A 23,566-nucleotide genomic window follows, 5' to 3' on the forward strand; every position below is an offset into this window, starting at 1 on the left:
CCAGCAGCTCGGGGAACTGCAATACCTGGGCCCCCTCTGCCCTACACATGCATGGCGAGCGCGCGCGCGCACACACACACGCACACAAGTGCGCTGAGGGGCTTGGTAGGCGCCACCAAAGAGGTCAAGTCTGGGGCCAGAGAATTCTCGGGGGGCCGGACAGGACAGCATTATTGAAAAAAGGACACCATTGGCACAATTAGGTTTTGGCCTTTAGTCTGAAAAAGTGTTGATTGAAAGTGTACAACAGAGAGCGGGTGCAAGCGGCTGGGGGCCATGGAGCCGCCAATAAAAAAGAATGTCCTTAAATAAAGTTCACAGAGTAAAAACCAGAACCGCCAGTCTTCCCTCCAACACAACAGAGCACAGGCACAGAACCGGTGATGAGCCCCAAGGAGCAAGGAGGAGGCTGGGGAAGACAGCAGAGGCTCCCAGGCTGCTGTGTGGAGGGAGAGCCCTCTTTGGAATGGGCTGAGTAAAGCCACCCAGCTCCCCCTGCACACCTCATAACCACTGCTAAGGCTAAAGGAAAAAGACAAAACTCAGTCTCAGGTCCAGAGGGCTCAGAAAACAGTCTAGGTGGGCAGGGGTCTGGACAACCATTAGTCCCGCTTGGCCTTCTTCTTATTGTCACTGTTGCCATTTTCTTCAGCCCCCTCAGAAGAGAGCACCTCCTCCAGTTTCCGCTTGCCACTCTCTGGCTGAAGCTCTGCTGTGTTTCGGGGCTTGAAGCAAATGATGATGCAGGTCATGTTGTCACACCCTGTACCGTCCCCAGAAGTGTCTGGTGCCAGGCACTGATCCAGCAGCTACAAAAGGGACAAGGTAGGTAGCTCAGCTTCAGGGTTTGAACACCTTCCTAGGAACCTAAACTCCCAGAAGAGGGCTGACCCTGCTGAGACAGTGGCAGAAGGAGGGGAACAGGCAACAGACGTCACAGAACAGCCCGCTTGCTAGTGCATAAGGCATGAGAATAAGGCAGGGAAATGAAGGAAATGGAACTTTCTAGTCAGGTTTGGCATCTATCAGTAATTACTGACACTTCCCAGCTCTGGTCTTAGCTCAGGTCAAAAGACAAAACCTTGGCTATGCAAACCAGATGCCCTCTCTCCTCTACCCAGGCACTCACCTCTTCCACGATGGATGACAATAACCGAAGCTCCCCATTTTCATCACGCTGGCTGATTTTTGATTGAATAAAGTCTATAACTTCCTGGCTGCTCATCACATTCCTGAGGTCAAAAACAATACTCTTCTTTAGTCCCACCAAGGCAAAAGAGAGGAATGTAGAGAGAGGTGATAGCCCCCAAGACCAATGTAAACACCTATGGAGATTGTCCTTTGCTCTGCCTTAGGCTTGGGGGTTTTGACACCAAGATGTCTGCCTAGGCTCTAATCCTAGCAGTTTGAGAAAAGTACTGAATGCAGCCATCAGAGGGATTAAAAAGCCAAACCAGCTCAGAACCCTACAAGTAATGCTGCAATAAAAGAGGGAATTTTAGGGCATTCCACTGGTGCTCACCATATGCCATCACAGGCAATGACCATGAATTCGTGGTCGTCAGTGAGAGTCAGCACCTTGATGTCAGGAAGGGCTGATATCATCTGTTCCTCAGGTGGCAAGTTCTTATTTCTCTTGTAGAAGTGGTCTCCTGAAGTAAAGGAATGGTTGAAGAGTATTTTAAGCACTCCGCAAAGACTTGTGCTCGAGGCTGGTCGAGCCTTGCCATTCATTTCCCTTCTTTACAAAGTTCCATAATCTAAGTGAATGGAAAACTGAGTTCTGGTTTTTCTAGTTTCAGCCCTATCTTCAGGTTGCTAAACCTTAGGTAGGTCACTACCTTTTTTAATCATCCAAAAATGACAGCTATCTTACCTATCTCATGGACACATTTTACAGACAAAGGTCATAGATACCAAAGGACTTAGAAAAAGGTACAAGGGACTATTAAGATTAAAGTTTGCTACCAGGTAGTCTGGAAGAGAGAATAAGACCCCAGAAGTCTTCCCCACACTTTCCTAGCACTTACCAATGGCTCTGGAGAGGTTGAGGCCCCCGTTGACTCGCCCATCCATGGTGACCTTGCCACCAGCATTCTTGATGCGTGCTAGCTCCACTTCATCCTCCGGTTTGTGGTCATAGGACATATCCAAAGCTTTGCCAGCCTCGGACACCACACAACGAGAGTCTCCTGCATTGGCTACAATCAGCTGCTTCCCTCGTATCAGAGCCACCACCGCTGTTGTACCGCTGTCAGAGCCAGGCTTAAGAGGAAGAAAGGGAGCATCATGGGAGCTTCCGGACATAAGCTCCTCATTGGTGCTCCCCTGACCATTTGCTTATGCTTTCTCTCTCACTGGGACCACCAAAAGAGCTTTAACAGGAGAGGCATGGATTTAATCTTTCCAAAGACTAGAGCATGCTCTCTTTCTATTCTGCGCTAACTGTATCCTAAAGACCTAGTTCCCCTTGTAGCATAAATGCCCCCATAACCAGGACTTCAGTACTAAGGCAGCAAGGAGATTCCCTGTCCCCAAATCACAATCAGGGAATCACATGTGCCTCTTGGCTTTTCCAGACTCACTGCTCCTTCCCTACATACCTCCTCCTTGCCTTCCATGCCCGGTACCATCATCTCCTCTTCTTCCTCGTCCTCTTCAGCCTCCTCAGTGTCATCTTCATCCTCCTCATTCTCTGCCTCTTCGCTGCTGTAGCCATCCTCTTCCTCACTGCATTCCTGCCAGAGGGATGATCCCAGGCTGCTGAGACTGGGATGACCCCCTGCCCCCCTCCCCCCAACTCACACTCAGAACCAAGAGGCCCTGACTGAACACAGATTCTGAGAGCACTGAAAGATACAACTATATGATCATGATAGAAAAATCTAGGGGAGGGGAGAAGGCTAGATGGGTATAACTACTATCCTTCCAGGCAACACAGCCAGAAAATAAGTGGCCCAGAGAAGGAGATACCCAAATATCCAAAGTAACAACCACCACCTTCTTGTTCTCCCTCTGGGAGACAGACTCTGAAAGGCTAGAACTAGATCTATTTGTTATAGTACCAACAAAGGAAGAGGTTCGAAGGCTAATGGTTCCTATGTTGGTGAAAATAATGAATTCAAGAAAATCTTGGAATATAGTAGGTCTTGGGGGCTGATCTAAAAATAGAAGAAGGCGGGGTATCTGGTTGGCTTAGTCGGGACAGCATGCGACTCTTGATCTTGGGGTCTTGAGTTCAAGCCCCATGTTGGGTGTAGAAATTACTTTAAAAAAAAAAATAGAAGGAAAAGAGCCAACAGCTATGCATGGTGACCAAACAGACCCTCTCTGCAGACTCAGCATCTGTCTGCTCCCACAAGCCCTTACCTCACTGTCTTCCTCTTCCTCCTCTGCCTCATCTGACTCATCCTCACTGTCCTCAAAGAACTTGGACTTAGCAACTCGAGGCAGCTTGTCAGAGGCTGAAGAGCAGGAAGGCCCAGCCTCACCAGTGGGAGTGCCAGGCTCACCACCTTGGCCTGCCTCAGTCCCACGTTCTGAGTTGGAGGAAAGGCCTGTGTGGGCCTTGGCTGTGGGACCATTTTCCTCTGAAGAAGCTTCCCTAGATGGGTCCTCAGGTCCTGCCTCCCCGTTGAGACCCTGGGACCCTGGTTCCTCGCCTGTCCCAGCTCCAGATTTGCTGTGGGGAGCACCCTTGTGACAGTTCTGCCCGTAGCGTGTCAGCAGCTCTTCAATAGTCATGGTGGCCTCTTCATGCAGCAGTGCAGCCTCCTCATTGTCCACTGCAGGGAAGAGGCTGAATCAGCACCCCCACCCCAGACTCTTCATGGGATCAGCCCCCCTTCCCACTTCCACAACCCTTGCAGGTAGAATTTCAACTTCCCCACCACCGCCCACTCCTAAGGCTCCTATCAAGCTTCCTATCAAGTCTCAGAACACCCCTTTGCTTCCTTCTCGAGTAATACCTGCTGCATAGACTTCCTTTGGTCTTGGTCTTTCACCCTATTCTTAGTCAAAGGAATACTAGTTCTTTTATCACCTCTCATTTTTGATTGATAAGTTGGAAACCTCATTATGGCTAAAGACCCAGGAAGCCCACAATGCTAGTTTTAGGCCTACAGCCCAGGCTTAATGACAGTTCCAAGTCTTAAAAAAAAAAAGGTCACATAAACATTAACAGGAACCAGAGAGACCCCATCACAATGACAATAGATAATATATAAAAAAATGCTTACAACTATGGACACTAGGTACAAAGGTTAATTCTTTCTCCTTTCATAACCTCATGTAGTATAGGAGAACATAGGGTTCTTTAATGTGAGGACTCCCCAAGTCCCTAAGAAGTCATCCTCTCTTCGAATTGACACATAATATATATTAAAGAAGAGTTCTTTAAAATGCTGATTTCTGGGGCGCCTGGGTGGCTCAGTCGTTAAGCGGCTGCCTTTGGCTCAGGTCATGGTCCCAGGGTCCTGGGATCGAGCCCCGCATCAGGCTTCCTGCTCAGCGGGAAGCCTGCTTCTCCCTCTCCCACTCCCCCTGCTTGTGTTCCTGCTCACTATCTCTCTCTCTCTCTCTTTCAAATAAATAAATAAATAAATAAATAAATCTTTAATAAATAAATAAATAAATAAAATGCTGATTTCCTCTCAAACAAGGGATGCCACACTCACCATCATCTTCATCAGCTACTTTTTCTTTTTCATCCTCATCCTCGGTGGGTCGCCCTGCAATTTGTGCCAGCTCCTTAATGACTTCCTCAGTGGTCAGTTTGGCATCAATAGCCAAGAAGGCATCTTCTAATGCCTGTATATAAGCCAAACAGTATGAAGCAAGTTGAAAAAGTACAGTGGGTACAACATGAATTGCCTATATACAACCTGGGTACAAAGATGGCATGCAAATTACAGTGTGATCCACCATACAAGGAGACACTCTCATATAAATAAAAAACAGTTCAGAGACCTGAGATTAATGAAGCAGCTCTAAAAACATCCAAGTGGAAATAGAATTCTTTAAGAAATGCAATAAGCAGCAGCTTACTGGCAACAAGACAGAAAAAGCCAAGGACTAGAAAACAAGGGAAAGCCTACAGAAGTAGAGAAGGAGCATTACGAAAAGACAGACCTTTTGTAGCTTGCCTTCTTTGTAGGCCTTCTGATCTTTGATGATATCAGGAAGATATTTGGCACAGTACAAGGCAACTTCCTCCCCTAGAAGAAACGTAAGGTCACCCAGAGCACTGCTTCCCACATATAAAGTGAAATAATATTTATATGCCTTACTGGAGTGAACCCCAAGGGTCGAGGAAATAACTATTTTATACAACTGAAACCTATCTGAAAGATAATTGTTTAGGAAGTTCTGATCCACAAAATAGATTTCACCATCAACTTTCGCAGTGCTAAATTAATATACCTTTTTTGCTTTTCTCACCTGTATACTTAGTTCTCAGTGGAAAAAAAATAAATTCTAATACAGGAAGAGGCTTTTTGGATTAAAACAAGACCTGGTGAGATTATAAACCAATACAATATCCTGTTAGGAAGGTAGAATGGCAAAATAGAGAAAACAGCACTGGGAAGGAAATGATATCTTAGGACCAGAACCTTGGAAAGGAAAAGAACAAAGGACCTGTTCTTGCCCCCTAAAGTCTGGAACTGGAGTTCAAGAATGTCACCAATATGATCCGCTAAAGTTACCTCCATGTCCATCATAGACAGAAAACATGGCTGTCTCACTGTCCAGCTCAGGAATACAGTTGTGAGCATCCTAGGAAAAAGAGAACATAATTAGCATTTCTGAAGGTCAAAGGATGTTCTTCCTTGTGCACCTCAGGTCGTGAGGATCGCCTTCACGCCTTAACCTCACTAACCCTTCCCTGGCTGACCTACATGGCCTAGAAATAAGAAAGGAAAATGGGATGATAAAATAAGAAAAGTAGTACAGGGGAGGGAGAAAGGAAAGGGGCCAAGGGAGGGAAGTAGGGGAGGAAAGAAAGGGGGGAGGGTGGAAGGGAGAGAGATGAATCAGGTCACTACCTCTGCAGTCTAGCAGCCTCAGCCTAGGAGATCTCAGTCCAGATGGCAGAATGTTTGGCTGTTGGAACTCTAGACCTGACCTTTTGGATTTGTGGCAACTATGGGAAGAACCAGAATAAAGGATCTTTAAAGTCACTTCCAGACTCATTCTATGAATCAGTGAACTTCAAGGAAAAAAATGTTAGGGAAGATAGCAAAGAGAGACCTGAGGGCATTACCAGCCTGACAAGTTTCTAGGAGAATCCTAAAACAACATAAGTGAAAGGACTAAAATTTGTGGAACTATATACACTTATACCACTACTTCCCCAAAGCACCATCTAACAAACCAATTATTCCCCTCTTCTCTCAAAGTTTAACTCACTCAATAAGTTACCCTCAGGCTAGGCAGAGGATATATTTACAAAAGAATCTTCCCAACAAATACTGTTATTAAACTACACTGTGTTCAGTATTTGTTAACTGGAATTTCCAATGCCCCATGTAATCAGCCTTCCCACCTCCTACCCCCGCTGGAAAGAAGAGATCATTCATTGCTGATGGCATTAGCACACCTGAAGAGAAGTCTGCAATGGTCCTGCTGCAACAACACTGCGGTTTCAAGGCTGGGCTTGATCAAATTCTTCTAATAATAAAACTCTGCCACCCCGAACAAATATTCCGGGCTATGCCATAATTCAGGCCAAGATGCTGAACCCAGGTGAGACTGTGCTGCAGCTTCCTCTGCCCCATCTTAGAACACAACGCCACCTCCCTGTCAGGTACTTTCTACAGACAAAAAGAATATAATCAGCTATTTACTTTGACTGATTATCTTTGTGAAAGTTAATGGTTCTCCTTCCTCTTTCAGGCATTTAAACTTTTCTAGCTGTATCACTACTCAGGAAATCAGTGCAGTGGTTCTTCTGTTGTCCCTGCAATAAGACTATGCTTTCATTATACAAATCTAGAAAACAAAAGCTATTTTAAGGTAGTAAACGAGAGAACGGAAAAATAACTATTTTGTATTTCCCTCTCATTGATTCCCGGAGAAAGTGTCCCAGAATCTAATGGGCTGCATGAAAGGCCCTCAATAGCCTATCTAACAAAGCTGTCAACAACCACCTCTAAGCCTCATCCCCAGGACCCGGAGAGCACCAGAGACCAAAGGTCATCTTCTCCCTCTTCCAATCGCTCCACCACCAGCCACACTGGCCTCCCTTCCCTCAGAGCCAGGGTTAGTTGACCTTACTGGACCTACCTCTCCTCTTTCTGCACCTTTTGGCCTGCCTTTATGACTATCTATTGCCTCAGCATCCTCCACCAGTGGTTCTCAGACTTTAATGTGCCTAAGAATTCATTTGTTATTCCTTCACCAAATATCTGAGTATCCATTATGTTCCAGGATCAGTTCTGGGTGTTTGGTAATATCAGTGAATAAAATGAAGACCTGCGCTTCATAAAAAAAACTTACATTCTCACAAGGAATATACACAATAAACACAATAAATAGTTAAATCATATAGCATGATGATATAACTCCTATAGAAAGATGATGGTGCTATGGAATAAAGGAAAGGTAGAACAGGACTGAGTTGGATTACAGAAAAGTGGCGGGAGAACTGAATCGGCATGGGACAGTGTGATACAGGCTTGCTAAGGCCATAAGCAACTGTACCTCAGCGGTCACTACCTAAGTCATGCTGTATCTAATTAGTATCAACAAAACAGTTGTGTCATATTAATGTTGATTTTAATTCTGTTAATTTTGTAGTGTGGTTTGGTGGCATGGAATTTATGCCCAGTTCTGTTTGTACTCATTTAAGTAACAAATTAAAATTGTTTTAGTGAATTCTGGAGTTCCACAAGTATTGCTCTCCTTAAAAAAAAAAAAAAAAAAAAAAAATCCATGGAAGAGCTCCAAGATATTTTGTTAAATAAGGAAAGCAAAGTGCAGAAGGAAAGCAAAGTACAGAATGACATATTTAGTAAGCTGCTTTTGTGTAAGAAGAGGGAGCACAGGAATAGATATTTGTCTTTTCACACTGTAATACTACATGGATACACAGAAAACTAAAGAAAAGCAGTTAACTGTAGGGGGAGCAGGAGGGTACAGAGGGATGGGAGCAAGATGAGCCATTGGAATGTTTATTTTTTTCAAAAGTAAATTAGATTTTTTTTAAAGATTTTATTTATTTATTTGACAGAGAGAGACACAGCGAGAGAGGGAACACAAGCAGGGGGAGTGGGAGAGGGAGAAGCAGGCTTCCCGCTGAGCAGGGAGCCCGATGTGGGGCTCGATCCCAGGACCCTGAGATCATGACCTGAGCCGAAGGCAGATGCTTAACAACTGAGCCACCCAGGCGCCCCTAAATTAGATATTTTTAAAAGACTCAGTGTAAAACTAAAATTTGAGAAATTGGTCCAACTAATTCCACTTTTTGATAGGGGAGGGAAGAGCAGTCTACTTGTCCACTCCTTCCCAGTGGAACAGGTCAATCATTCTCTGCCCTGCAATATGCCACTCTAAATCACAGCCGTACCATCTCTTTTGAACCCACACCGATACTCAAACCATCTTTTTTTGTGTTCCTCACAAAAGCATGTGAAGCAGATCTAGCTTCATATGAACATATGAAAAAAGAGCAATCAAAGAAATGAATATTAAAAACAAGGAAATATCCTTTTGTGCAAATTAGAATAATGAAAAAGATTAATAATAACTAGTGATAGTAAGAGTGAAGTAAAAACACATTCTCATAGCCTGACCAACAAGAATATAAATTAGTATAGCCTTCCTGGAGCACAATTTGGTAATATGTATAAAAATTTCAAATGTGCATGCCCTTTGATCTACTAATTGGACTTCCAAAAGTTTATTTTATGAAAGTAGTACAAAGGTACAAAGAAAGACAATGGTACAAGGATACGTATAAGAATGTTCACTATAGCATTATTTATAATAAAAAACAATTATGAACATCCAAATTTCCATGAAGAAATTAGATTACAAGTGGTACATCCCTCCAATAGAATGCAGCTATTAGAAATGAATATGTGGGGGGTGGCTCAGTCAGTTAAACATCTGCCTTTGGCTCAGGTCATGATCTCAGGGTCCTCAGGGTCCTGGGATCGAGGCTCCCTGCTCAGTGGGGAATCTGTTTCTCCCTCTCCCTCTGCCCTTGCCCCTGCTCATGTCCCCCACCCCCGCCTCTCTCAAATAAATAAAATCTTTAAAAAAATAAAAAGTAAAAAAAGAATGAATGTGTTCATTTGGAAATGTGTTCACAATATAAGTGATAAAAGGAGAAAAAAAATAAAAAGCACCTCTATATACTGTATATATATGCTAGAAGTCTGGGTGGAGAGTAAGAGTTGGATAACAATTATTTTCTATTTTTTAACTTTAAAAATTTTTGTACAATATGCCATATTGTTCTGGTTTGAATGATAAGGATGACAAAATGAACCTATGAACTGTCCTAAAGTGGCCATGCTACGATATACTGCAGGATTTCTGGCCAGCTATTTCTTGGTGTGCCTCCATTTTCTCTTCTATAATATGGAATAAGAATAGCTACCTTAGTTACCCTTATCACAGAACTGTGATGCAATAGTTGCAAAAGATGTAAAACTCCTTTTAAACTGGAATTTAATAATAAATATTCTGTTCTGAAATTCAGCACCTACCTCACATTTTTCTTCTCTATTCTTACTCTCAAAGAGGAATGCCTACCATAAAGATTCATCTTATACCTTGAGGTCTCAGTTCCTAGAACTACTCCACATTACCTTCTCTTCCACTTCCTGGTAAGGCTCTGGATCTGGATCTATTTTATCACTTGGAACTGTTCTACCTTCTCTAAGTACTTTAGTTTCCCCCTTTGCATCTCTGTTCAGAGCCTCCCTACCTTTACCCTTGCTTTTCTTTCTCTCTGACCTTTCTGAGCCAGAGCCAAGTATTTCAACACTGTCTCTTAGCAATCTAGAAAAACTCATCCAACCTTGTATAACCCGACCAACTGCTTTCTTTACCCCTGAATCAGAGTCACTAAGTATTGCTAGTCATAAAATGTCATGAAATCATGTTGATTGTGCACCCTAATTCCATTCAGCATTTTGTTTTCACATGTTCTGCATTGACGCTTAAATATATTAACCACAGTCAGTCACAAACCTTTCCCACACTGTTCAAGTTCTCAATGCTTTTTTTTTTTTTTTAAGATTTTATTTATTTTTTGACAGAGAGAGACACAGCGAGAGAGGGAACACAAGCAGGGGGAGTGGGAGAGGGAGAAGCAGGCTTCCCGCAGAGCAGGGAGCCCGATGAGGGGCTCGATCCCACCTCGATCCCACCTGAGCCAAAGGCAGACACCCAACAACTGAGCCACCCAGGAGCCCTCTCAATGCTCTTCTTTCACTCTTAGCAGATGAGCTAACCTCTTGCTTTACTTAGATCAAGGTCATATTTCAAGAACTACCTCATCTCTATTCTACCTCAAAATTTCTCTATAGCTTTACCTAACCTCTCCACTTCTGCCTCTAAAGCATTGTTTCTCCTCTTCTTTTAATTCAATGAAGCCTGTACTGAACCATTTATTGGAAACTGGTTAAAATTATTTCCTCCCTTCTTAGATTTATATTTCCTCTTAAACTTCTAATCTCAAAACATTTTCCTTCAAGATCTTACTTCACAGAGCAGGCAATAACCATAATAGCAACCCAAATAGTCATTTTGCAGGCTTCATTTTTTCCCAAATACTGTACATAATTAAATAGTGAAAAACATGTCAGCTTTCTTGAAAGTTCTCTTTGGTTCTGTGATGTTCCAATTGCCTGTTTCTATAGGATGTCCCTTCACTTCAAACTTAACATATATAAACAGAACCTCAGCAGTCTTCAAAAAAATCAGAACTTCCGTACAGGTCTTATTTCTGTTCATGGAATCTTAACTTTCCTAGGCAACACTTAATACCAGTCCACCTTGACTTCCTGGCTCTCTTCTACCATCCAATCACCAAATCCTACTAAGTTTTCCTTTATAACTTTGTCCTTGGATTACTTTACTCTTAATAGCATTTTATCTCCTTCCTGCTTCTACTCTCTGCCCTTGTAATCCAGCCTACATACATTCAGATGCCAGATTATCCTTCCTAACGTAACACTTTATTGCTAAAAGCTTTGATGGATTCTACTGGATATAAGATTAATTCTGCACAATTTACAGGCAATTTAAGCACTCAATCATCATTCCTACCCATTTCTATAACCTGATCTCTTAATTTTCATACCATTCCCCCAAATAAACTACTCCACTCTTGACACTGACCACCGCACCGTGCGAAGTAGTAAGCAAGCCTCAAAGTCTTTCCTCCTATCCCTCCCTCCATATTTTTCTTCTTCTCCTTCCACTTTCCTCCTCTCCTTTTGTCCCCATTTATACTCTCTCCTTAAGGTCCAGTTAGTCTCACCACCTCCAAGAGATCTTTCTCAATCACACCAATACTCTATGATCATTCCTCTCTCTAAACTATTAATATTTACTGTCTTTACCAATAATATGGTTACTCAGTATATACTATCTTGTATTGTTATCCAGCATTCCGTGGGGGAAAAGAGAGTCTTAGGTCCAAAACTATATTGTAAACCAGCTCAAAAGCAAAGACCGTCTTAAATTTCTTCACAGCTTTGAGGCCTAAAACTATGTTCTGCAACATAGTAGGACTTCCATGTTTATTTATGATGGTGAGTTCCCAGCTGCCTCAGGACAAATACCTCATGGATGCCTCCTCCTTCATTTCCTACCCTAAACCTAAAGATGTATCATAACACAGTAACAGCTGACAGTCTGAAGGAGATGACTCAGAATACACAGGTCACCTGAGTCAGGGCCCTTAGGCTTTGCCTTACTTAAAATCATGTATCATACAGAACCTTCTGATCTTCTAGGCAACCAATGGATCTGTATTAATAAAATCCTCGTTATCCTGCCTGATGTCAATCTCCTAAGGTTATAAATACAACCACAAATGTTCCTGTGTTACTGGATGATCAACCATTTACATTTATATACATAAATTTATCTAAATCTTTACAAACCAAGACAAAAAGTTTGAAGGTAGTTGGGAAGGGAACTACATTTTTGGTTTTAAAAAGTCATGTATTACTATCTTTTAAAATTACATGCATATATTACTTCAATGCTATAGAGTATTTTGTGTTTCCCAAAATCCATATGTTGAAATGTAATCCCCAAATAGATTAATGAAACCTTGGTCATGAGGTTTGTATCACTGAGGTTTTTAGACTGAGTTATGCAGGTAAGTGCACTTTTATTAGGTAATCTACACTGTTTGGTAGATAAATTCCATTTCTGGGAATTGTGTGGGAATGTTTCCATGTTCCCAACTATGTTGAGAACTGGAAAAAACACAGGTTCTAGCTTGGTCAATCAGTTGGGTTTTGTAAATACTTGTATGTGGGAAGGCATTGTTGTCTCTTTGTGAAAATAAAAATCCACGCCTGGAAGTGTAAAAAAAAAAAAAAAAGTAATCCCCAACATGATACTATTTGGAGGTGGGTGTTTGGGCGGTAATTAGGTCATGAATGAGATTATGCCCTTACAAAAGAGACCCCAAAGAGCTCCCTTGCCTTGAAGATAGAGCTAGAAGGCAGACATCTATGAACCAGAAAGTGGGCCCTCAGCAGACACCTTAGTCTCGGACTTAGCAGCAGGGTCTTGAAGATATATTTTTATACCCATGTTCACAGCAACTTTATCCACAATACACAAAAGGAAGAAACAACCTAAGTGTCCATCAACAGATGAATGGGTAAACAAAATGTGGTATATTGATACAATGGATACTATTCAGCCTTAAAAAGGAAGGAAATTCTGATACATGCTATAACATGGATGAACCTTGAGGATATTATGCTAAGTGAAAGAAGTCAGTCACAAAATGACAAATGTGTCTTTCTATGAAGTACCTAGGGTAGTCAAATTCATAGAAACAGGAAGTAGAATGGTTTCCAGGGGCCGGGGGCAGAGGGCAGGCGGAATGGGGAGCTGTTTAACTGGGATAGTTTCAATTTTGCAAGATGAAAATACTTCTGGCAATTGGTCGCCCAACAGTGTGAATGTACTTAACAGTACTGAGCTGTACATTTTAAAATGGTGAAGATGGTAGATTTTATGTTATATATATTTTACCACAACTTAACATAAAATAATTAAAACACACACACACACACAAAACCTCCCACAAAGAATAGCCCAGTCTGATGGCTTCACTGGTAAATTTTACCAAATATTTTTAAAAGAATAACACCAATTCTTCACAAACTCTTCCAATGTATAGAAGAGGAAGCAACATTTCCCAACTGATTCTGAGGCCAATATTATCCTGATACCAAAACTACAGACTTAATATTGTTAAAGATAGCAACACTCAACTGGATCTACAGATTTAGCACAATCCCTATCAAAATTCCAAGTGTCTTTTGCACAGAAATTGACAAGCTGATCCCAAATTCATACGGAAATGCAAGGGACCCAGAAAAGAAAAAAAGAAAAAGAACAAAGTTGGAAAACTCACACTTCCTAACTTCCAAAACTTACCACAAAGCTAATGGTCATCAAGACAGTGTGGTACTGGCATGGCCATAAGTATACAGATCAATGGAATGGAATGAGTCCAGAAATAAACCCTCATTATTTATAGTCAAATGATCTTAACAATGATACCAAGATAATTCAGTGAGGGAAAAGAATAGGCTTTTCAACAAATGGTGCTGGGACAAGTAGATATCCACATACAAAACTGAGAAATTGGATCTCTTCCTTACACCATTCACAAAAATTAACCCACAATGGATTTAAGAGCTAAAACTATAAAACTCTTAATAGAGAAACTGGACTTCATCAAAATTAAAAATGTTTGTGCTTCAAAGGATACTAACAAGAAAACAAAAAGGCACCCCAAAGAATAGGGGAAAATATTTGCAAATCCTATCTGATAAAGGACTTGTATCCAAAATATATAAAGAACTCTTACATCTCAAAAAAAAAAAAAAAAAGACAACCCAACACAAACAGACAAAAGATCTAAACAGACATTTCTCCAAAGATCTGTAAGTGGAAATTAACACAAGAAAAGATGCTCAAACATCATAAGCTACCAGGGAAATACAATCAAACCCACAATGAGATACCATTTCACACCCACCAAAAGGGTTATAATAAAAAGATAACAAGTGTAGGGAGGCTTAGAGAAACTGACACCCTCACATATTGCTGGTAAAAATGCAAAATGGTGTGACCACTTTGGAAAACAGGCAGCTCCTCAAAATGTTAAACATGGAGTTACTATATGACCCAGCAATTCCACTCCTACAATATAGTCAAGAGAAGTAAAAGCTTAGTTCCACATAAAATTTTATAAATGTATGTTCTTAGCATCATTATTCATCATGGCCAAAATGTGGAAATCTAAATATCCATTAACTGATGAATGGATAAACAAAATATCCATAAAATGGAATATTATTTGGCCATCAAAAAGAATTCATGCTACAACATGAATGACTCTTAGAAATATTGTTTAGAGGGGTGCCTCAGTCAGTTAAGCCTCTGCCTTCCATATAGGTCATGATCTTGGAGTCCTGGATTGAACCCCATGTCGGGCTCCCTGCTCAGCAGGAAATCTGCTTCTCCTTCTCCCTCTATCCTCCTACCCTGTCGTGCTCGCTTGCTCGCTCTCTAATAAATAAAATCTTAAAAAAAAAAAAAAGGAAATATTGTTTAGTAAAAGGCAGACATAAAAGGTGACATTTTTATAATTCCATTTTTATGAAATGTTAAAAATAGGTAAATCCATAGAGATAAAATATGAATTGGTGGTTGCAAGGTGTTAGAGGAGGGGAGATAGGGAGTGACTGGTAATGGTTACAAGTTTTCTTCTTGAGTGATAAAGCTGTTCTAAAATCAATAGTGGTGATGGTTGTACAACTCTGAATATATTAACCACTGAAATGTATGCTTTAAATGGATACGGTATATGAACTATATCTCAATAAAATTGTTTAGTAAGAAATCTGTATATACATTTTTAGGTACTACATATAATTAAAAGTTGATAGACTCCATCTTTGAACAGGATCTAAAGGGAAACAGAAAACAACTCCACTGAAATCAGTACTCAGTTTAAAGCATGTCATTATATATCAGCGATGCTTTAAGATCAGTTCTAAAGATTTATGCTTTCAGACAGCATAATTTTAAAAATAGCTTACAATGGCAAGAACCACTAACCAGACCTGTTAAACTTCTATACTCAAATTCAAAGTACAGTTCCTTACCTTACCTCTCAAAGTACAATTCCAAGATGATAACCCAATAGAGGGTTGGGGAGGAGAAGTAGTAGTAACATCTGCTATAGGATTGGGCAATAGAAATAATTTATGTAAAATATTCTTGAAATCGTAAGGAATAAATTTTGATTTTAACTTCCAGTTGCTTAAGAACTTATAAAGGAAGAGCATAATAGAAAACAATTTCTCCATATTCATGGATATACATTTGGTATCATTTCGTACTATCTCTGAATTGTGACTAGGTACTGCATGCTTATCAAATGAAAAGAATGCCCTTTTATAGAAGTTGCTTAACTGCATCCTAGACAAAGGAATTTTGATCTGGTTCAGTAAGTAAAAAGTGCTTTAAGATCTAGAGATGAGGCATTAATCTGAGGATCGGACAATAAATGCTCTTCAGCCTTCAGACACCCTCTCTTAAGCTTGTAGTATCCCATTTTATATTTTGCTCCATTAACATAATGATTGAAATTGTCATGTAGGTATCTTAAGAATTTTCTGCTTAACATTATCTACATTCAATTCTAGATGAACCTCTATGACCACGGATAAGCCAGCTTCTATATGGCAGTAAACAGCTAGCCTACTCAAAAGTATACCCTTGGTATTGATCCTGCTTTTTAAAGAAGGCAAATATAATTCATAGAATTAAAAAAAAAAAAAATCCTAACTCCCCAAAGAAAGCAGTTTTGTCACTTCCAGAGAATCTCATAACCCAAAACTAAAAGTACCCATGTCCCTTTAAGACATCAACTAAAACCATTTTCAGATTGGACTTCTCATTAGCCACCAAAAACTCAAAGCCTTTCCATATGTATTTCTCAGGCACCCTTCCACAACCTACCTGTTAACCCACAAAATACATACCTCAACCAGCTTGAGGGTCCCTCCAAACCATGGAGAAGGAAGAAGGGAAGGGAACATCAACTGTGGTATTTTGTTTACCCCTCCTCAAAACACCCTGGTTCCACAGCAAGAGGGGCTGGAGAGAGGCAGAAAGTATAAAATGCCAGCTATTGATAGTTGCCATCCTTGCCTCAAGAGAAGGGGTAAAATAGTACTATCTAAGGCTGAATCTCTGCATCCATTAGGATTTTAGCAACCTCTGTAATGTGTATTGGCATCAACTTACCTCAAAGGAATCATTAGGACCAAGCAAATAAGGTCAACAGACTTAATAAATAGGTGGGATTGAGCCCTAAAGGTTAAGAGGAACAGGTGTGTACACTTTCTGAAAAGGTAAGATTCACTCAAGAGCCTACAAGTCATAGTTATTTTCTTGCCATAGCAAAGAAACTAAGTTATACTTTGGAGAGAAAGGAAACAAAGCCAGAAGGGAAAGTACTGATGCAGCAGAAAAGGATCCCAAGCAGGACTTCAAGAGGATTTGATTAAAGATAACCATTCAGACAAAGGTAAACTGAGAAACAGCATAAGAGGAAGATTTTAAAACCCAAACTGGTTACCTCTCAGAAGGAAGATTAGGATCTAAGGAATAGTCTAACAAGATCTCTACAAACCAAACAGCTGATGAAAAAAGTCATTTTCTAATTACCAAGGAGAAACCAAAAATAAAGGGAAATACCCTGCAGAGAAGCAAACAGAACAGACTCACCGGGCAAACAACTTGGAAAACTAAATATCCAAGCAACTCAAGTTAGTAAAGAAAACTAGAAAAGAAGGGTACCCAAAACCAAACCAAACCAAACCAAACCAAAACAACAACCCTAGAAAAACCATAGCAGAGAAGTAGAAAATAAAGAATGAGAAACCTGAAGGAAAAGCCTTACTGTGAGATGAGTCACCTCAAATCTTACAATATTTATAGAAAATGCCATAGAAATGGACTCTCCAAACTAGCAACTAACCCAAACCCCAGCCTTACATTAAGGTTTTTCTTTTGAAGCTAAATCCAGATATTTCTAACACTCAATTATATTTACCAAGCACCCAGTAAGCTCAATACTGAGCACCCCACTGAAATATGAATGCTATACTTCAGGTTGACACACTATGATAACAGTGTCCAGTAAGTGTCTCGAACAACTTCATCCCACAGATTCTTTCCACCAAGGCACAAGTGTCCTAACCTTTCTGGGCCTCAATTTCCCAGCTATAAAATGCGGGAGCCAAACTAGATGCGATGAACTATAGGATTCCCCTCATTCTTCAAATGTTATACCTAATGACAGAACTGTTTAAAGTCAGCTGTGGGTATAAAATTTGAGTCTGAGAACAAACCATTTAAGTTTATACTGTCATTCCAGAGCTAACCACAGGGAGGAGCGAGGGATTTGAAGAAATTCCCAAGGGAGACAGTAGTATTAGGCTGTTACCTGAAGCCCACCAAGTAGATAAACCCTTAATCCCAGAAATAATTACAGCATTTCCCTGGCCCTTCTGCCTAGATCTCACAACACTCTTCACAAAGACATGTCTTACACACGTCTTTCTCCCTTTCCTTCCTGCACGGTTTTCCCTGTTCTCCCTTGTAGTTTCACATCCATTTTGCCCAATTCTACTTCTTTTTATCCAGAAATTTCCCACCTTTCCCTTTTATCCAGAAAAAAATTTTCTAGAAAAGAAAAATCAATTCTTTATAGGTTAAGTTCTTTATAGGTTATGATGGAATGATCACAAATCAAGGAAACTATAAACCACAAAAGCACAGGCAAATGACAATTGCGGATTAAGTTTTAGAAAAATCCCGAGGAAAAAATATCAAGAATAAAAAAGGAATGATACCGATCGACACAACTGAAGTTTTCCAAAGGTCGTAAAAGGCCCTGAAGAGAATAAAACGACTGACAATTCCTGGAGGTCAGGTCGAGCCTCTGAAATTAACATTCGGTGCCCAGAGGCAAGCAACTAGGTGTTTAAGAATTTGAAACAGACTGCTTGCCCAGGCTTCCTTTCACTGTCAAACTCCTCGTCCAAAGAGGCCTCTCAGCACATATTTAAGAGGAAAAAAAAAAAAAAGTAGTCATGCCCATCTATTCTCCTCGTCCTCGCAAAAGTAAATGAATAAATAGCCCCTCTTTTCATCCTCACTCCCACACTACACCTCACACCGTTTATGAGCCTGGAGGGCTGGGCTGGCAGGAGAGGATGGCGCGAAGGCACGGGGAGAGGGCGGTCAGTGGGCGGAAGGTGCCTTTCCCCACATGGCCGAGATCTCGCCACCAAACTGGCCACCGGCACACGGTCCCCAGGCACCGGCAGTTCCCTCTCGGCCCCGGGCCCACTCTCGCTGCCGCCCGTCAAACTGCCGCCGCAGCTGCAGCTGCAGGCTCCCGATACGGACCCTTCCCCGGGGATGACCCCATCCCCCCGCTCCCTTTCTCCGTCAGGTTCCCGCCCTGCAGCGGCCCGCCTCTGGGCCTCTCCCGCCTCACCTCCATGGAGACGCGCCAGCCTTGCATGGCGGAGAAGCCGTAGGGCAGCGGCAGCCGCGAGGCGCCGACCCCGTCCCCGGAGCACTTCACCGTGTTGGGCTGGGAGAGGTAGGCACCCATGGCGGCGGCTGGCCGGCGACCTCAGGGGCAGGCAAGCGGGGCGCGACCCGTGCCGGAGCCGGAGCCCCGGGGGCGCGCGCGTGGCAGGAGCGGGCCCGGCTGCACGGCCGACACAAGGTGCCGGTGAAAGGCGCGAGGCCGGCCAGGAGGCGGTAACGGGACGGGAGCAGAGAGGGAGCGGAAGCGGAAACGGCGCCGCTCCAGACCCCGCCCGGCCGGCGCGGCGCGGCACAGCGCGGCGCTGCGGGCAGTCATTTCCTTAGCAACTCGCCCCGCCCGCGGGGACAACGGCCCGCCCAACCGCCGCTCCCGCGAGATTGGCGTGGTCACGCCTACCAACGGCCGCTGCTTGCCTCCCGCGGCCCTGCAAGCGGCTCGCCGTCCGTAGCTGTTCCCCGGCGGTGCCTCGCTCCCCTGCCCTGCCTTCGCTCCCCTACCCCGGCCTCTCGCGTGTTGGTCGAAGCTCTTTTGTGTGGGCCCCGGCGCTCCCGATCCATCTTCCAGTGTATCAGTCCCCTCTCCCCACAGCGCGCTCAGGCTCCGCAAACCCGCCGGATCCGGCTCTATTAAAGTTAACTAATATTTGTTCTCAGCGCACGAAGTACCTGGCCTGGCCTTACGAGAGAGAGTCTTTTTTGACAAAAGAAAATGAAAACCTCAATCTGTAACATCATTCGAGTTAATACAATGCAGAAATGTTTGGCACGGTTTCTGCTGGGTGAGAAGAAATCGAGAGGAGGACGAGCTGTTGCTGGACGTCCTCAGGATGCCCCACAAGTGCATTATGCCTGGGAGAAGAGAATAATGTTACAAGATTGCAGGGGTGAGAAAAGAATGTAAACTGCATTTCGGAGGATTTTTGAGGAAGGTGGCTGGCCTCGTTGCAAAGCGATTTTATTTTATTTTTTTAAAGATTTTATTTATTTGGTAGAGAGAGACACAGCGAGAGAGGGAACACAAGCAGGGGGAGTGGGAGAGGGAGAAGCAGGCTTCCTGCCGAGCAGGGAGCCCGATGCGGGGCTCGATCCCAGGACCCTGGGATCAAGACCCGAGCCGAAGGCAGACGCTCAACGACTGAGCCACCCAGGTGCCCCGGAAAGCGATTTTAAGTAGTAATATTAGATAGGGTAGAGATGGTCATAAGCGCCAAGGTGGGTGACTTGGACTTCACTGTTATCCTGGTGTAGCATTTTAGGACTGTTGGTCTAGTCTTTGTGTGCAGAATAGATTGGAGGAAGAAAGTGGAGACTGGAGGAAGAAAGTGGAGACTAACTGGTTAAAGGGCTCTTAATCTAAGCATGAGATGAGAAGGGCTGGAACTAAGGTGGTGGCAGTGGGAATAGAGATGAAAAATGAGACAATAAGAAATGAACAGGATATAGTAAGATTGGATTCAGGGAATGGAAGAGAAAGGAGAAATCCTCCAAACTATGAGCAGATTGATTCTTTTAAAATTTAAAGCTAGGGGCGCCTGGGTGGCTCAGTAGGTTAAGCAACTGCCTTCGACTCAGGTCATGATCCCAGGGTCCTGGAATAGAGCCCCAGGAATAGAGCCCCATGTCCGGCTCCTTGCTCAGAAGGGTACCTGCTTCTCCCTCTCCCTCTATCTGCTACTCTGCCTGCTTGTGCTCTCTCTGTCAAATAAATAAAAAAATATTTAAAAATAAAATAAAATTCAAAACTAATTATACTTCCTCCTGCTATTCAGATAGTCCAAATTCCTTAACATAGTTTACCGGACCCTTCATGCTTGAACTAATTCTCACGTATCTCTCCCGCTTTCCATTTCCACTACAACTCAGTGCTTCAGCAGTACATCTTTGGATTCCTCCAAAGCCATGCTTTCTCCTCCTGTGCCTTTACCTATGAAATACATCTCCATACCACCCACCTTCGTCATCCTCCAAGTCTTCTCTAATATCCATATACTAGTTTGGGTTCCCCATTTGTTTGTCTTTCCTAAAGCCTTTACGAAAGGCAAAAACTATCAAACTTAATGATCGTATACCCCAAAATCCCTAGCACAATTCTTGTATGTGCTCAGTATCTTCATTGAATGAATAAATAACACCAAGGTTTTTGACCCTGAATGACAAAAATTGGTAGAGCCATTAACAGAAAATGGTGTGGCATGGGTGGGTGTATATTTGCTAGTTTGGGGAGAAAATGGTGGATTCCATTTAAGGTGACAACTAGATATCTAAGCATTGAAAAGACTGGATGGAAGTTAGGCTATGAAGGTAGAAGATGTTAGTGAGGCCTGTAAGTCATAATGAACCTAGATGAGATCTCTGTACAGGACAGTGTAACAGGAACATGAAATTACTCAGCCTCTTCCCCCCCTCCCAACAATGGAATGTGACATTGTAGAAAAACCACGAGTTTTGGCATATATTAACCTATGTGGTCTTTCACAAATTGTTATTCTCTCTCAGGCTTTGTTCCTCATGGAAAATAGACACACAATATCTACTTTTTCCAATTGCTTTAAGGATAAGAGGAACTGAATATAAAGTGCTGAGTTTGCATAAATGCTGTATTATTCAACAACATACTACCATTTATTAAGTATCCATGTACACAGGCTAAATATGGGATGCAAATGACATTAAATTATTTGAAATTATTTTACAAAAAAATAGATGATCTGAAACAAAATGAATAATAGACAAGGAAAAAAGTGGAAAAAATATGACTCAAGAAAAAGCAAGGTTGGGGCACCTGGGTAGCTCAGTCAGTTAAGCATCTGCCTTCAGCTCAGGTCATGAGGTCTTGGGCTGGAGCCCCACCACTCCCTGCTTAAGGGGGTTGCTTCTCCCTCTGCTGCTCCCCCTGCCTGTGCTCTCTCAAGGCACGTTCTCTTTCTGTTAAATAAAATCTTAAAAAAAAAAAAAAAGGCAAGGTACTGGGAAGGTGGCGGTGTCTCAGAGAGGGGAAATGGAGATTGTAAGGGGGCTCAGGGAAAGACATGGGAAAAGAGAGAATATTAAGATTATCCTTTCCCTATCTATCCTCATTTCCCCCCAAACAAGTAAAATATGATTCCAAGGACACAAAGATTTCATGCTTTGATAGGCAGCAAAAAAAAATTTTAACTGAAAAAGAACCCAAAACATTATATTAGTAGATTGATTTTCCTGAGTCTTTAAGCTATGAGCTTCAAAAATGTGATTGATCAAACATAGTCACAGAAGAAGCTCCTGAACATGTACTTTAGGGGCTGGCCCAATGATAAAATGGTCTCTAAAATATATAGCAAGCTGGGGTGCCTGGGTGGCTCGGTCAGTTAAGCAACTGACTTTTTTTTTTAAGATTTTATTTATTTGACAGACAGCGAGAGAGGGAACACAAGCAGCGGGAGTGGGAGAGGGAGAAGCAGGCTTCCCACAGAGCAGGGAGCCTGATGCGGGGCTCCATCCCAGGACTCTGGGATCATGACCTGAGCTGAAGGTAGACGGTTAACGACTGAGCCACACAGGCGCCCCTAAGCGTCTGACTCTTGACTTTGGCTCAGGACATGATCTCAGGGTCATGAGTTCTAGCTCTGAGTGGGGTTCTTTGCTCATCAGGGAGTTTGTTTGAGATTTTCTCTCTCCCTTGGCCCCTCTCCCCTGCTCACGCAGGCATGCCCTCCCCTGCACACTCTAAATAAATAAATAAAATATTTAAAATATGTACCAAGTTTATTCAACAACAAGAGATAAAGGCATGGGATTGGTTTGTTGTACATAGAAAACAACTAAGCATTTGGCAATTCCTACACATATTCACAATTCTAAATCCCAGTATCACCTTTGCTTTATTTTAAAAAATCACTAGATTGCGGGGCGCCTGGGTGGCTCAGTCGGTTAAGCGACTGCCTTCGGCTCGGGTCATGATCCTGGAGTCCCGGGATCGAGTCCCGCATCGGGCTCCCTGCTCAGTGGGGAGTCTGCTTCTCCCTCTGATCCTCTTCCCTCTCGTGCTCTCTCTCTCTCATTCTCTCTCTCAAATAAATAAATAAAATCTAAAAAAAAAAAAATCTTAAAAAATCACTAGATTGCTTGTATTTTCTTAGCTCCCAAATTGGTCAGACATTGAAGATAAACTAACAAATACTAGTCATTTTTTTAAAAAGATTTTATTTATTTGACAGAGAGGGAGAGTACAAGCAAGGGGAGCGACAGGCAGAGGGAGAGGGAGAAGCAGGCTCCAAGCTCAGCTGGGAGCCCAACTCAGGGCTCCATCCCAGGACGCTGGGATCATGCCCTGAGCCGAAGGCAGATGCTTAACCGACTGAACCACCTAGGCACCCCCAAATACTCGTCAACAGTTTTGTGTCTTTTAGCCTCATGAGAGAAAGGAGAAAACAGGAGAAGGTAGTTCAAGCCATGTTTTCCAAACATGAGAAATTATGAACCATTGAGACATACTTATGCAGGTCCCTAGAGATTCAAGGAACCCCCTCCCCACCCTGAACCCCACTCCCAAGGCCAAGCAACATTGCCTTGAAATTAAAAGGTTAACTTCAGAGTGTAATGTGATACCAGTTCAATTCAAGATCACTCAAAATATAGTGTTAATCCCGATGATCCCAAATCAGCTAACACACTTATAAAACTTAAAGCACAAAGTTTTAAGATGCTCATAGAAAATTCATAGTGCCTTGAAAAT

General features: G+C 42.5%; 1 protein-coding gene across 1 annotated transcript; it reads right to left on the reverse strand.

Annotated features, from left to right (window-relative positions):
* Nucleotides 1-199: 199 nt before the first annotated feature.
* PPM1G (protein phosphatase, Mg2+/Mn2+ dependent 1G) lies at nt 200-19,111 on the reverse strand. The gene is made up of 10 exons (XM_045884294.2): nt 18,794-19,111; nt 5,706-5,775; nt 5,131-5,216; nt 4,677-4,809; nt 3,370-3,785; nt 2,604-2,738; nt 2,031-2,265; nt 1,523-1,652; nt 1,130-1,232; nt 200-809 (listed from the first exon to the last, which is right to left on the reverse strand). Exons 1-10 carry the CDS (start codon nt 18,911-18,913, stop codon nt 603-605), a joined length of 1,635 nt encoding a protein of 544 aa, XP_045740250.1. The 5' UTR covers nt 18,914-19,111; the 3' UTR covers nt 200-602.
* Between the last annotated feature and the right edge of the window lie 4,455 nt (nt 19,112-23,566).

This window comes from Mirounga angustirostris, unplaced genomic scaffold (assembly GCF_029215605.1).
Source record: "Mirounga angustirostris isolate CCGP_5_RB_7025 unplaced genomic scaffold, mMirAng1.0.hap1 SCAF_10, whole genome shotgun sequence".
In the NCBI taxonomy this organism is placed as follows: domain Eukaryota; kingdom Metazoa; phylum Chordata; class Mammalia; order Carnivora; family Phocidae; genus Mirounga; species Mirounga angustirostris.

Coding starts and splice junctions, on each gene's coding strand:
- PPM1G (XM_045884294.2), bottom strand. CDS start 18,913: ATGGGTGCCTACCTCTCCCAGCCCAACACGGTGAAGTGCTCCGGGGAC. Junction 3,786..4,676: donor AGTAGCTGATGAAGATGATG/GTGAGTGTGGCA, acceptor TCTTCCCTGCAG/TGGACAATGAGGAGGCTGCA. Junction 1,233..1,522: donor ATTGCCTGTGATGGCATATG/GTGAGCACCAGT, acceptor TTTTGACCTCAG/GAATGTGATGAGCAGCCAGG.